This window comes from Maylandia zebra, linkage group LG9, assembly GCF_041146795.1.
Source record: "Maylandia zebra isolate NMK-2024a linkage group LG9, Mzebra_GT3a, whole genome shotgun sequence".
Classification (NCBI taxonomy): Eukaryota; Metazoa; Chordata; class Actinopteri; order Cichliformes; family Cichlidae; genus Maylandia; species Maylandia zebra.
Window position 1 is genome coordinate 8,591,984 of NC_135175.1, and position 14,327 is coordinate 8,606,310.

The following is a 14,327-nucleotide window of genomic DNA, read 5'->3' on the forward strand; positions in this document are numbered from 1 at the left end:
TTGAATGTAAAACAGTCTGCAAATATGAAATCTGCAGAGTACTTCCAACAGGCTGAACTGATTAAGCAGAGAACACGGTGAGCAGTTTACTGCTCTGCAAGGTTTAAGCAATGGTGACAGCAAAAACAGTCAGGTGTAATCATAAGCACATGTCAGTGAAACCTTTGTGGTACAGCCAAGGCTTTATGCACAAACATTTTAGAGTTCAGATAATACTTTTTTCTGCCTACAAGGAAAGGCTGAATGAAAATGAGAAGAGATAGAATAACAGGACAGTGTGGCAAATAAACAAATACAATGTGCAATCAGCTATGCAAACATATTCTTTCTCGCAATCTAACACCGACTTCGACTCACCCTATCTTTGTCATCCACCACATCGCACAGCATATCATCCTGGTCCAAAATACCACCATCGCCATGTTCCAACCTGTTCACCTGAACCCAGTAGCTGGGGTCCTAGGAGAGGAGAAAAAAAAGGAGTTAAAGTATAATCTGTGTAAAGAGATCACCTCGATTTGTACCATATACAATCAGGATTTGTAGCATTATGTACGTAAAGCCATATATATTATAATATGATTCCCAAACCAAATGAATTAGGAGCTTGTGACTGTAGCAATCAGCTGATCTGATCGCCATGTGGTTCATATCATGATCCAGTCAGCTGGCACACAGGAGCTCTGACATAGTTATGGATTGACATCATGATAGCGGTTATGAAAAATTATAATCCCCTGCTGGATGGCCTGCAAACTAAGCATATGGCTCACATAATTTTTCATGTCGATGTAGAAAAGGGAATGCATGTGATTGACAAGGATCATCCACCCTCTTTCCAGTCAATGAATTAAAAAAAAAAACATTGCCCTTGTTTGCATATTTTAAAATATTTTTGCAGGATATCAGTATGTAAACAAAGAACCCGATAAAACAGCAATATAATCCTGCTTGCTTTTTTGGTTTGTTTTTTGTTGTTTTTCCTTTTCTTCACTTTGTCCTGTCCGAGAGTATGAGTCAGAATTGTTGTCTGAAAGCCCCAAAAGTGGAGCATTACCGCATTCACTATAACTGTGCACTTGACAGTCAGATAGCATTCATTAGCATTTTTATTTTGGGTTATACAACCTAACGGACAACACCGGGAAGGAAGGAAGGAAAGAAGGAAGGAAGGAAGGAAGGAAGGAAGGAAGGAAGGAAGGAAGGAAGGAAGGAAGGATGGAAGGAAAGAAAGAAAGAGTTAAAAAAGTAACCAATATTACAAGATATTTTTACATCCAGCAGTAGCACAAGAAAGTGTGCCTGTGGGTACACAGGTGTTCCTAAGGTCTCTCCAGTAGTGTCTAACAGTGGGTGTGTGGAGCCACAACCCCACACCCCAGGACCTGAAGCAGGCATGGAGGAGACTCAGGGCCCAGTCCTCCAGAGGCCCTCCAGCATGAGAGCCGTAAGCAGACCACGGCAGGGACAACCGTGGCCCCCATTCAGAGAAAAGCAATACTAAACTCAGATTATTCCTAACTATTAATATTATTATGCCTTTTTCAAATGCAGACCACTTCTCCTGCACTATTCACTGCATCAGAAGAATTATAGAAGCAGTTAAGTCGAGAACAGGGACTAAATTTCAAGCTGGATGAAAAATTGTATATTTATAATGTTTCTATTTTAAGTTTTTTTCAGTCCGAAGTAAAACTAATACCTAAAAGAAAAGGAACACTTGTTCTTTCAGCTTTCTTTTCAACTAGTAAAAAACTGCTGTTTCATTATGCTCCACAATTTAATGAAATACAACATCTGTGCACAGAGCATTGATAGAAATACAGAAGATTTGGTGTTTGGCAGCTCCACCATCCTCTAAAACTACAATCATCAAAACACGAAATGAGGGAAAATCTTTTGGAAGAATGGCGAAACGTGCATTTGCTCTGAGAGACTTCCAGACGCGTGGAGAATCAACGCCAGGGTGCACTGAAGCCGTTTCGGTGCCACGTGTTGGGCAGGCACCTTAGATTTATGTTAGTTTTAGCTTTAACTGCCAAGCTTTAGCTAGCTAGGCAGATGTCTCAAGAAGAACTCAGTTACTGCACTACTTGATTTTGACCTTGATTCAGCAGTTTTAACAATTATTATGCATTCCTATGGTTTTTGGCAATTTAAAGCTTGGCAAATGTAGTTACCTCATTTTGTCTGTACAGCACTGTGTAGGCTGACATGGAAACAAGCTATGTAAAACAGCTTCACATGACATGACTGCGGGTTTGTGTACAAACAACCTGATGGAAGATTTCATGTTTATCTGTACTGGTTTAGCTTACTTTGAAATCAAAAGCTTTATTTGTCTTCTTTGATCTGTGTCATCCTCCCACATTTTGGCTTTGCCCAGTTCATAGCCTACAAGTACTAGAGCATGATAGCTCATTCAGTCAGGAGGGTAAGGAGAAACCACAGAGCCCAGTGATCGTCCTTCCTCCTTCGCTGCGTTATGAAAGAATCTTCTAACTCTTTTGTCTGGATTTTGTTCTCACCATTTCCTTCTCTCCGCTTCCCCACTTATGCATTCCCTCCAAACTGAGCTGTCTTAAGGACTGTGGTTAAATTCCTTCATGCACATCCTTGTTGTACTGAGCTCCAGTGCGGTACACCAGGGAAAATGGTCCAAATCGTGAGGGGAATGACTGTGTGGTATTTTTCCTTCCTTTTGAGGTTATTAAAAGGGAAAAGATGGCGAGTTCATCGAGTTGCTTCCAAATGACAAGACAAAAATACGTGAAGGCTTCAGAAGATAGTTGCTATTTTATTAATGTCCAACACAGTAAAATCAGTTAGCCATTACAGAAAGCAAATATAAATGTATATATGGACTGTGTTTAAAATTAATCCTTATGTAATAGTATAACAATAAAAGCAATTACAAAACACAAACTGGCTGCCAGCATTACAGAGCAATAAAGAAAAAATGTTGAAATGTTGTCATGCTGCTTGTACTGTTCCAGACTTGTTGCTCAGATAAGATTATGGGGAAGAAACATAATTCTGAGAGAAGCTCAGCCGCACAACTTAATTCCAGAAATACTCTGAAGTGATGAGGAAAAGTCAGACAAGCAATTCAGATTTTACTTACAGATACACTCCAGCCTTGCATCACTGTTCTTTGGTTCATCAGAGCCACATCTCTTAAATCTGTGTTTTAAAAAGGGTTTGGTGTAAATACTTCGATCTCAGCTAAACTCCATGAGATGGCCTCACTGCTTACCTACATGTAAGCAGTGAGAGCTCTTAAGAAGACACGGCTGGTCATGTTAACCGTTCAGCTCACGAAAAAAAACACAACCCACAACTAAATGGTGAAATCCCCTGTTTAACCTACTTCTTAGTATTACTTCTCTTCTTTCCTTCTGCAGCCCTGCGCCACAGCTGAGAATATACAGCACCGCATTAGCAACTTGAGCGTGGTACTGACGTATTTGGATTTAAACACCCTGTTATTTTTCCTTTAATGATGTCTGACAGTGTCAACGATCTGTCATGCCACTGAGCTTTTCGTGAGCCTTCCCTTAAACGCCATCACTTATACTTAAGATTTTCTGTGTTCTCTTTTTACCTCTAATGGAAAAACAAACAGTTACTTAAAGTGTAAAGACTGGTATGCAGTAAACTGGTATGCAGTAAACTGGTATGCCATCATGGACCTTCTGTAAGCGAACCACTAGTAATCCACTATGTACTTGAGCAAAGCAGTTTTATTATGTATATCCCATTTAAAAACAGGCCTGTTAAGCAGCTAAATTTTCTATACAATCAGAATGGGACAACTTTTCTCTTCCAAAAGGCAACTGGTCTTCCCGGTTCCCAAACATTTACGGACTGTAAGGCGGTAAGCTTTCTATAACTTTCAGTCACAGGGTGATTGCACAGTTCATCTGGTGAGAAACAAACTCTTTCCAAACAATGATGGTCCGGGTTAGACTGACTGTAATCACTCTCAGATAGATTGGCAAAGGTTTGCCACCCAATTCAGAAACACAGACGGGCTGCCAAGAGTACCAACGTGTTGCAATCAACCCAAGTCAGTCTGCACCAATTAGCAAAGTTTTTCTGCAACAAATCTCTTTGCAATAGGTGATCTGACTCAACTGGTTGTATTCGAGTTATGTTTGCATATCAGTACAAGGCTGGTGAGCACCTACGTCATCAGTTAAATCACCATCCTGCAGTTTTTTTGTGGATGACTTTCTGAATTCCTGCTTCACATCCATGAGGTTCTGGGTGGATTCTGAATCTAAGCAGTCAATGTGAATCTCGCTTTAATCTGTGTATGTAGACGGTAAAAGATTTGCAACAGACAGCAGCATGTTTGTTATTTCCACCAATTTATCACAGTTAATCACCATATTATCTCCAACAGATTGGATGCAATTACCAACTTGACCTCATTCAATCACAAACTGATAGCAGACTAGATTGCAAGTTCATTGCCCAGTCGCAGTAACTTCACTTTTGCCACTGTGTCCAACCTCTGTTCTCCTTGTGAAATCTGAGGCATGTATGTCAACAAAAAGCACAGTGAAAAATGCAAACAGGTAAGATTATTATTAACTTGTAGAAACCTGTGTATCATGTGTTGAATGGTTGCATGTTACATCACTGTCTTGGGAAGTGTGACGTCTTTTTTCCAGTGTTGCACAGTCTGAGGTTGAAGACAAAAGGCTTCAAGGGTACACGTAAGTCATGAACAAACGAACCTGAAGCCCTTCACTGTCCTTCATCATTTTATAATAGAACTAGGATTATGATGCACATACTTTGATAGTCTGTGGGATCAACAGGTCACACTGAAACCACAAGATGCCAGATGAAACTCATAAATATGACACCTGACAGGTATTTCAACATACTGTAAACACTTGGGAACTTTAACACCAGGCATTGCTGGCATTATTGTATTACAGTAATACTATCGCCTAATGTTTAAATGTTTCCTCAGTAAGTCTCTAAATTACTGTCACTAGAGTCAAGAACCCGTGAAAAGGAAGTTACACTACAGAATGAGGAGAACCATGAACTTTCTTTAGGCAGCACTGCCAAAACCAACATTTGGGGAAAGCACAGGGTTTTCAGTTTCACTTTAATGATACAATGTAGCAAAGTAAGAATAACGAAAAAAATAGGCCCGACCTGCTAATCAACTTTCATAAGAACAACAGGATTTAAACATGATCCCTGTTTTGTCGAGGAGGAGACTCCAAGGTTTAAAAGACTTTTTTTTATACTTAGGTAAAAAAAAACAACAACTTACAAATAGTAAGAAAATGTATTTTGATCGATTTCTTGTAACAAGGCTTCTTGGCAATAAAACTCATTACTGACCAAGATTTATAGGCCCATTATACTTATTTTGTAATTGTTGGTTATATTGTAATCCTCATCTTTCAAAAACCACCTGAATTTGTCAAAATGGTAAAATCCAGGCGAGGCTGATTTGTTTTCCTGTTTTGAATGCCTTAAGCTACCATGATACACCAAATATTCCTGTTTTAAGTTTGTCTCTAGCCAAAACGGAAGTCTGATCACTCCTGATGCTGGTCACCAGCTTGGTCATGGGGGATGGCACCCCATTCTGTAACCAGCATTTGCTCGAGTAAGCCAGTGTGGTTGTGTTGGTCACTCAGGCACGAACGGCACGCTCAAGCTGATCCCACAAGTGTTCACTGAGGTTGAGGTCAAGACAGGCAACTCCATCTTCTCCACTCCCAAATTCATTGATGAACCTTGCTCTGTGGGTGTAAGCCGTGTCATCTAGGAGGATAGCGTTCACTCCTAGATTGCGGAAATATGGGATTGCCACTGATTGCGGAATCTCATCAGGATAACTTTCTGCATTGAAATCACCTCCAGTGATGACAAGCCTTGCTTTTTCCCATGAAGGAAATACCGCCACACACCACCACACTGCCTCCATCAAAAGCTGTTACCCTATTAGTGCACCAATCAGCAAAGCGTTCTCTGTGCATTCTCATGGGCAGAATTGAGCATCAGTAATAATCAGGGCCCAATCTGGCACCTGATTATCAGCACCTGGGGTATCAGAAGCTCAAAACAAATCAAAAAGCAGAAAAAGCAGTTTGGCAACCCACACACTCAACTTTGCTGCTCAACTAACGTAGCCAAATTTAAGGGGAAATAAACAGACTTTCAAATTGTTAAAGCAAAGAAATAATCAACCAAACACAAATTTGCTTAATTTTTGTGCTTTAATCAGATGTCAACACATGAATATTGCATTGAGCGCCTGTCCCAGTGCCCTGATTAACCACTTTTGATCTTTATTCACCCACACAATGAGTGACATGCCGCCACCCTACACCGATCAGATATCTCCTTCTGAGATTCAGCCTAAAAAGGTGAGAGACAGAAAACACAGAGGCTGTTTGTTGTCTGTGTCACAAGCACACACACCCCCACACACTTGTGACATAAGTCCAGACAATAGCTTTCTTCACCCCTCTATCTGTGTCTTTGTGCTGAAGTGAATTGCCTGTTCCTGTCAAAGACCACACAAAGACTGGTGCCCTGGAGGAAGCTCGTGGTGAGGGAGGGTGGGAAAGAAGGAGCATGTGCCTGTGTGTGTTTTATGAGTGCTACATTAGCTCCTGAAAGTGTTCCTATTCCCACAGGGGGAAATGTCACCATCTAAATGGGCTTCTCAAATATCCTGGCCAGCAGTAGGACCTTGTAGCGCAACAATAGCACATCTGACTCCAGCCCAGAAGGTTGAGTGCTCAAATCACATTGTGGTAAGAGGTTTTTGAAGTCAGCCACCATCAGTTCACGTTAGCCACACAAAATAAGCTTAGAAAGTAGGATAGCTCTGTATGCCACAACTCCAAAAATGCAAACAACACTTTAATTACTTTCCATTGGGGAATGTGGAGTATTTGGGGAAGATCCCTCACAGGCGGCATAAGTATGATGTTGCATTTTCACAAACCACAAACAGCCAGAGTTTACGGGACAAATGAAATGTGACCGTGTGTCTTATCTGCTAAAGATGGCATCTGCTGTGTAAACTGAGAAAGTGAGTGAGATGTGATGAAAGTATGCAAGCAGCTGCCAAAAAGAGGAGTCACAGAAAAGAACAACAGTGCGTTCATTATCTTATCACAGTTCTGCAGGTGCCGTTCAAACACAAATCGCTCTGCAGCAACATTATTCACTCTGATCTTTGTCTTTATATTAAGTCCATGATTCACTTACAGTTGTGGTGAATGCTTTGACGAAGCTGTGCAGAAGGGCTGGCCATAAGAGATCTGCTCTATGAATCATGATTCTCCAAACAGATACAGTAAGGGAAATTTTACAAATGCTGAATTTGTAAAGTTAGCTCATTTCCAAAGAAATGAACACCAGGTTTGTGCACATCTCAGGAGGGATTCTGGCTGACTCTTCTCGAAATCCTTTAGGTTAGCTTCAGAAGGTCTGGAGACTGACAAGGCTACTCAGTGACCTTAATGTGCTTCTTTTTCAGCCAATCCTTTGTTGCCTTGGCAGTATGTTTCGTGTCTTCGGTGTTTTGGCTGATGGAAGGAGAGGAGGAGGTTCTCATTCAAGGTTTTACAGTATACAGCCCCATCCATTGGTCCCTCGGTGCAGTGAAGTCATTCTTTACCCTTAGCAGGAAAAACTGTAAGTTTTTTATAAGTAAGCAAACTTATAAATTCTGCAGGGAATCAAATAATTATTTCCCCCTGTAGATGTGTAATCACATGATTAGTTAGCCTTATAAATACAAAACTTTACATTGTGATGCTTTGTTCCTAATATTAGTAGCTCATTGCTTGTCCACCACGCTGTCTTCTGATGTCGACGTGTATCTAAGTTGTGTCATAGCCAGTCATGTCTGTTTGTGGAGGAGGAAACTTTCATTTAAAAATAGCGCCTGCATGACTCCTTCAACAAAACAGACCACATGCCAAATTCTGATTCTTCACAAATTGAGCAGGGATACAACATTTGACTAATAAGACTTCAGCTAATGAAGTGTGCTCATGCAAATCTGTTCGTCTGCCATGCTGAGCCATTAATTTGTGCTTGGCATAGGACTAGTCCAAAGGAAAGAGCCTATAGCTTAAAAAAAATCCCTAAATCTTACTAAACCTTTGGAATTTGTGTGTAATATGTTTTATGGTTGTTTTTGACCTAGCAGTAATCTAAAGAAGAGAATAATAATCATAAAATATGCAGGCCAAATATGACCCTGAGGCAGATGAACACTTCAGTGAAAAGAAAACTGTAAGAATGAAGCAAAACTGCAGTCCTTGTACGAGTAAAGGAAGGAAGGCAGGTCGAGTTTCCATTTGGTTGGTTTATCTGGGAAGGTTACCGTAAGCACTCAGTGGGGTAAATTTTGAGATAAACACATCTTTAGCTGTATTCAGGCTTATTTTAGCCACAACGGCCCCTTGGTTACACATTTCAGACACATTAACCTGACTCTGTCACGCTGCAAGTCATTTATGAACAATGGAGTTAACAGCACTTTGTTTTTGTTTTTTAAAGGGATGAGCATCGTGTAAAAACATATTTCTCACCAAAATCTCAGGAATTCATTAAAAGATGACGACACATTCCCCACCCTTTCACTCTCTGACCGAAGGGCTTATAGTCTATGAGCATTAGGCAGTGACCTCTGACCTCTGGGGTACAGACCTCCCTTTGAATCACTAAATGAGCCTAATGGTTCAACCTCTCAACTCTTACAGTTTGGGCTCTGTAGCACAATAACTGCTGTGATTTATAGTTAGCATGCTTTCCCCAGTGACTAACAAACATTACTGTCACACTTTCTGCTTCTCTTGCACACACACACACACACACACACACACACACACACACACACACACACACACACACACACCTCCTTATCTTTCCCTGAACTTTAACTGTTTCTGTCACGATAAAGTAAAGCAAATGCAGAATAAAAGATACAAAACAGCAATGGGATACTGTCATGACTTAGTCACATGTAGTGCATGGAAATAAAAGGTGTTTCCAGAGGTGCTTAGTATCTTTGTTTCTGTGCATTTCGCTTTATTCTATAGCCTGGAATGCCTTTTTATCATTAACATGTCCTTGTCTGTCATGAAGGCTGAGAAGTGGGTGTGTTGGTGCTGAAACACGCCTCAAAGGACGCAGCTCTTGAAGAACGTGCTCAAATGAAAAGCTAACACAATCCTTACATAAGGTTCATCAACACCAAACATACTAAGATTACTGATAGAGTGAATAAATGTGGATTCCTGTCACTTCTATTAGGGTGTGTAATCATCCTCATATGCAAACTAACAGATATTTCTGGCAGCTCTGCAGTCCATGTTGTCCAGTCAGAATTTCCCTGTGGAGCTGACACTGTTAAATCACACAGGGCTAAATACTGGGTGTTTACGAAAGCATTCTTCAACTCGAATCGACTCGCTGGTTAATTTGGCTGGCTGTCATTATACTTGGGGGGGGTGAGACAAATCCTTTCCTGTGGGGGTTGATTTTCCAGTTTAGTTCACCAGGTTTGTTTTGGTTTACTAAAATAGACCGAACAGGACATAACAATTGCCTCTAAGAGGAAAATCGCAGCGTTAAAACTGTTGCTACCTACAGCCTGTCTGTGCGGAAGCAGACTCCAGTCGGATAAATAACTAGCGCTCTGATGGAAGTCTTACTCTGGTATTCCTCTGAGACAAAGTCACCTACAAGGTCTGTGCATTATTGATGTCGGCTTCCAGAGTACAACGCAGAGAGAAATATGATAACCCAATGTCCACGTGCAAGGAGACCTGAACAGTCTGGAGTCCTGCTGCAAAGTATTATTCAAACCACCGTATCCAGCATGACTCAGAGAACTCAAAATGAACAAAATGACTTGAAGTACTGTCATGTATAATTAAGGTTTAAGGGATATTCACGTATACATTTTAGGGAGTTCCAGACATGATAATTCCAAAACGTTCATAAAAGTTTCTTTTATGTAACATTGTTTCCTAAAGTATTTATTGCACTCCACCCAGATGCAGCAAGAAAGAGAGGGTTGGCTACCCACAGAGACACAAACAAACAGGAGGGGTGAGCTTTTGTTTGAATGCCTGTTTAAGTAACACTTAAAGTTGTGCATTGGTTAAAGTCAAACATCAGGAGAACAAAAAAAAAGAGAGAAGAAGATGATGCTCAGTAGTTACACATGTCTGACAATTTTCTAAACACAACTTTACACTAAAAAAAAGACCACATTAAGCTTAAATGAAACTACATAGCAGGTTACACACAGAGTAGAAGTGCATTTAGAAGTGTAACGCCTAGTTGCCTAAGCAACTTTCATTTAAACTGAACAAATTTCATTTTAAAATATTCTCTTCAACATGAGTTCTTTGGCCGGATCTGCTGAAAAGCATAAACAGCATTATTGATATCTTTGACTACACAGTTTTTCTGCCCTGCACTGAAAGATTGTCAGCACTAATATCAAGAGGTTAGCAAGGGATTGAGCTGATTACAGACTGTCCAGTATTGAGGCAAACTCTGCAGCCTAGTGACACAGAAAGCCTCCATGTATATGCATGCACATGTACTACTACCATCAGTTCTCTAGAGTCTCATATTGTAGTTGTGGAGAAGAAAGGAACCAGAAAAAAATATCCTACTGCACCTTTAAGTCAAAAGCCTGGCCATTATTTAGTCAAATGACACCTGCTCTTTCTGATTAGTCTGTTTGGATAAACCTCTGCAGTTTCCCTCACTGTGTGATTTGCTTGAGTAGGGGGTTTGTGATCCCTAAGCCTTGTTTCTCCAAGACTACAACTGCATCCCATCACCCCTTTTAAGTGCAACGTGGAAAGCTGAGCATCTGGTCTGCATAAAAAAGCAGGTCGGGGTGTGTGTGTGTGTTTGTGTGTGTGTCTGTGCAGATCAGACATGCTGCCTCATGGCTCAGCATGAGCTGAAACTGCCACTGTGAAGGTTTCACCAACAAATAAAAAAAGGCATAATGTGAGGATCCAATTGTGCAGCTTAATAATTGTACCCAATTATCATCAATAATAAAAGTCCATTTTCAGACGGGCTGTGGCAGTGTTTGAGAAGCAGGACGGTGGTTTAATGACAGAACATCTCGATTCATTTGAGGGACTTTTTTAAACCAGTCCTATGACTGTAAAAAAGTAGCTTAGGAAGGTTAGGACTTCATTAGTGAACAGGAAGCAATTTGAATGTAATATCTGATAAATAAGAAAAGCTCAGCTGTCATAAACACCAACCTTTTATTCGGTGAGAAAGACAATACACGAGTGTGTGCTTAAAAGCTAACATGTTGGCTCGCATCAGCACGTCACATTTTTACTGGCATGTTTATTAGCGGTCTGTCTGTAGTGCCAGGCAGGTAGCTTGATAGGGCAGCTAGCAAGTTTCAGCCCATCTGAGAGAGGGCTTATTAGCAACGCACGTGGACGTACCTTACACACGTGTGACATGGCAGAAAACCTCCATGACTTGGCAAGAGACAAAATCTGTCTAACATCTATCATAACACTAACATGAACATTTTATCTTTTGACTTTTAAAACATTTGATTGCATATAAACTGTTATACAGAATATGGTTAAATAATGCCTGCTGGTTTTAAACCTAAAGTAGGGATGTAGCATTACCACCCGCTCTTTTAAAGTGAATGGTAATGCCACTACCCAGCAAACATGCCCATGTGGGTCCACAGTGGGTAGTTGTGGATGAAATGTCAGGCTTTGTGGTCAGGGCAAACCCACACTTACCCCATGTGATCCCCAAGTGCATGTACCCACACAGGGCCCACAGCAGGTTTATTCTTTGGGGCCCCTATTTGAGTTTTCACAGTGAGCTATTCCAATGCACATTGGACCTAGCAGTTTTGTGGGTAACCCACTGTGGGTTGCCCATAGAAAACCCATGTGGAGCTCATGTAGGCTAGCCAATGAAGAGCCCATAACAAATTTGGCCTTTTGGGTCCCATTGAGCAGCAGTCCCCAACCCCCGGGGCCACAGACCGGTAGCGGTGCGTGAGTCGTTTGGTACCAGGCCGCGAGTTTAGGCACAGGTGTGAAATTTATGGTTTTCAGGGGGGTTTTTTGTTTTTTAGTGTTATTGTTTTTATTGTTTTTATTGTTAACACGGTTTCCCTGGGTCTTTTCCCACTGAGAAGATGACCGAATCAAAACATCAGTAAGATTAAAGTTAAACTGCATCTTATCTATATACTGCAAAACAACAATTTTCTGGTCCACATTTCATATCAGCTGGTGGGGATAATGCACTATGGGCCACATGTGGACCCTGTAATATGGGCGCTGGGTGGGCACGTCACTGTGGGCCCTGGTACCAACGTGAAATATGGTGCACTTCCAGGTCCCAGTAGGGGACCAGAGCCATGGGGGAGATGTGTCATGCAGGCCATCTGCTCAGTCTTGGATTGAGAGCAGTTCCAGTCACATTTGGTTCAGATGTGAAATACTAATTATTGACTATGCATCGAGGTTCAGACATCAACAGAAAAAGATGCATTTATACATGAAAGTTAATTGAAATAAAGCAATTTCATTTTCAACTAGCAAAGCAAAGACTAAAGCTGGCAAGTTTCTACTAAAACAATGTCTAATACTGGCCAAAAAAATCCCTCTGAAGGTACACGAGTCAGGGCATTCCCTGCAAATCGAGGTCTGCTGTTTCAGTACAATTCGTTGAACACTCTTCGTCTACTTATAGAAACAGCAGTCAGCATAATTTTGGCACACTTTTGTTTATCATGTTCTAAGACCAGAGGTTTTGCTCACCAGATGGGACGTCTATATGCGCCAAGAGAAACACAGAGCACAGGGTGAATCACCGAGAACAGACAACCCGCAGCGGCGATGTCACGGCACACACAGCTCTTTCACAGCCGGCAGATGTGGAGCACAGAGAGTAGTGTTTTCAAAGATTTGTGTCTATGTGGCTAAAGAAGGAGGTGCCTTGTATCTAAATGTAGAACAAACATCATTATATGCCACTTATTGCGTAGTATTTAAGAGTTCAGAACTCATAGTGTCAAACTGCGGCTCACAGCTACCTACAGCAGTTATGGAAACAGGCGTTTAACAGGGTGCAGGCAGCCCATACGGGGGAATAGTCATTGTATACGTGTATCAAGTTTCTGAATGCAGAATATGACTGTAATCTGCATTTTCATATGATTTTTAGAGAAGAAAATATGTCAAAATCTCAGTCGGTTCAAGAACAACATATGTAGAGCAAACATTAAAATCCCTGGCATGTGAAGGCCAGCAGGAGGGAGAGGCAGCTCTTTGGTCTTACATATTGAAACAGTGCACCACACAAGCCACATCTGTACTGCAAATGCTGGGCACAAAATTAGCTAAATTAGGTAAAGACCCTGCAATAATAGACACAAAACCCCAACAACCCCCTATGAGCAAGCAGTGAGTGACAGTGGAAAGGAAAAACTCAAAAGGTAAAGTTTTAACCCTAATGGTTAAAAGTAGAGAGAGTGTCTGTCTCAAATCCAGACTGGGAGCTGTTCCACAGTAGAGGGGCCCAAAAGCTGAAGGCTCTGCCTCCCATTCCACTTTTAAAAATACCCTAGGAACCACAAGCAACCTTAGAAGGATGTGCTCTGGTTGGGGTGATATGGTACTATGAGGTGTTTAAAAGATGGATCCTGATTATTCAAGAACTTGTATGTGCGGAGGGGGATTTTAAATCCACAGGGAGCCAATGAAGAGAAGTCAGTATGGGAGAAATATGCTCGCTGCTTGTAGTTCCTCTCAGTATCCTAACTGGAGCATTTCAGATCAAACGAAGGCTTTTCAGGAAGTTTTTAGAACAAACTGATAATAATGACTTGCAACAGTCCAGCCTAGAAGTAAGAAGTACATTTCCTCAAGCATAATTTTCTGCTTCATGTTCATAAAAATTAAAATAAACCAATATTTGAATATATCTGAGGTCGGCCAATATCATCTCAGAAAATAAAAGCTCACCAACAGACAGCTCTGGCTCTAAGATATTTTGGGACATGTTTTCCCCTAAACTAAAAAGACTATTTATTCAGCATCTTCTATCAGTGCCATTGAAAATATATTATGGTAAATGGTAAATGGTTTGTATTTGTATAGCGCTTTATTATTTTGAATGAAGCATCTACCAAAGACGGTGTGGAAAATCCCCAAGATTTTAATACAAACATCTTAACCAGCTTTTTTTTGCTGAAGTTTCATTCATTCAAACACAAACTGCTTTTTTATTTATTTTTT

General features: G+C 40.9%; 1 protein-coding gene across 2 annotated transcripts in view; it reads right to left on the reverse strand.

The window, feature by feature from the left end:
* The window catches only part of LOC101476097 (partitioning defective 3 homolog), a 351,693-nt gene that overhangs the window by 315,468 nt on the left and 21,898 nt on the right, over positions 1 to 14,327 (reverse strand). For both annotated transcript variants that reach the window (XM_076887953.1, XM_004568509.5), the window contains exon 2: positions 358 to 459. In XM_076887953.1, coding sequence (XP_076744068.1) covers positions 358 to 459 — 102 coding nt within the window. The remainder of the gene's footprint in view (positions 1 to 357; positions 460 to 14,327) is intronic.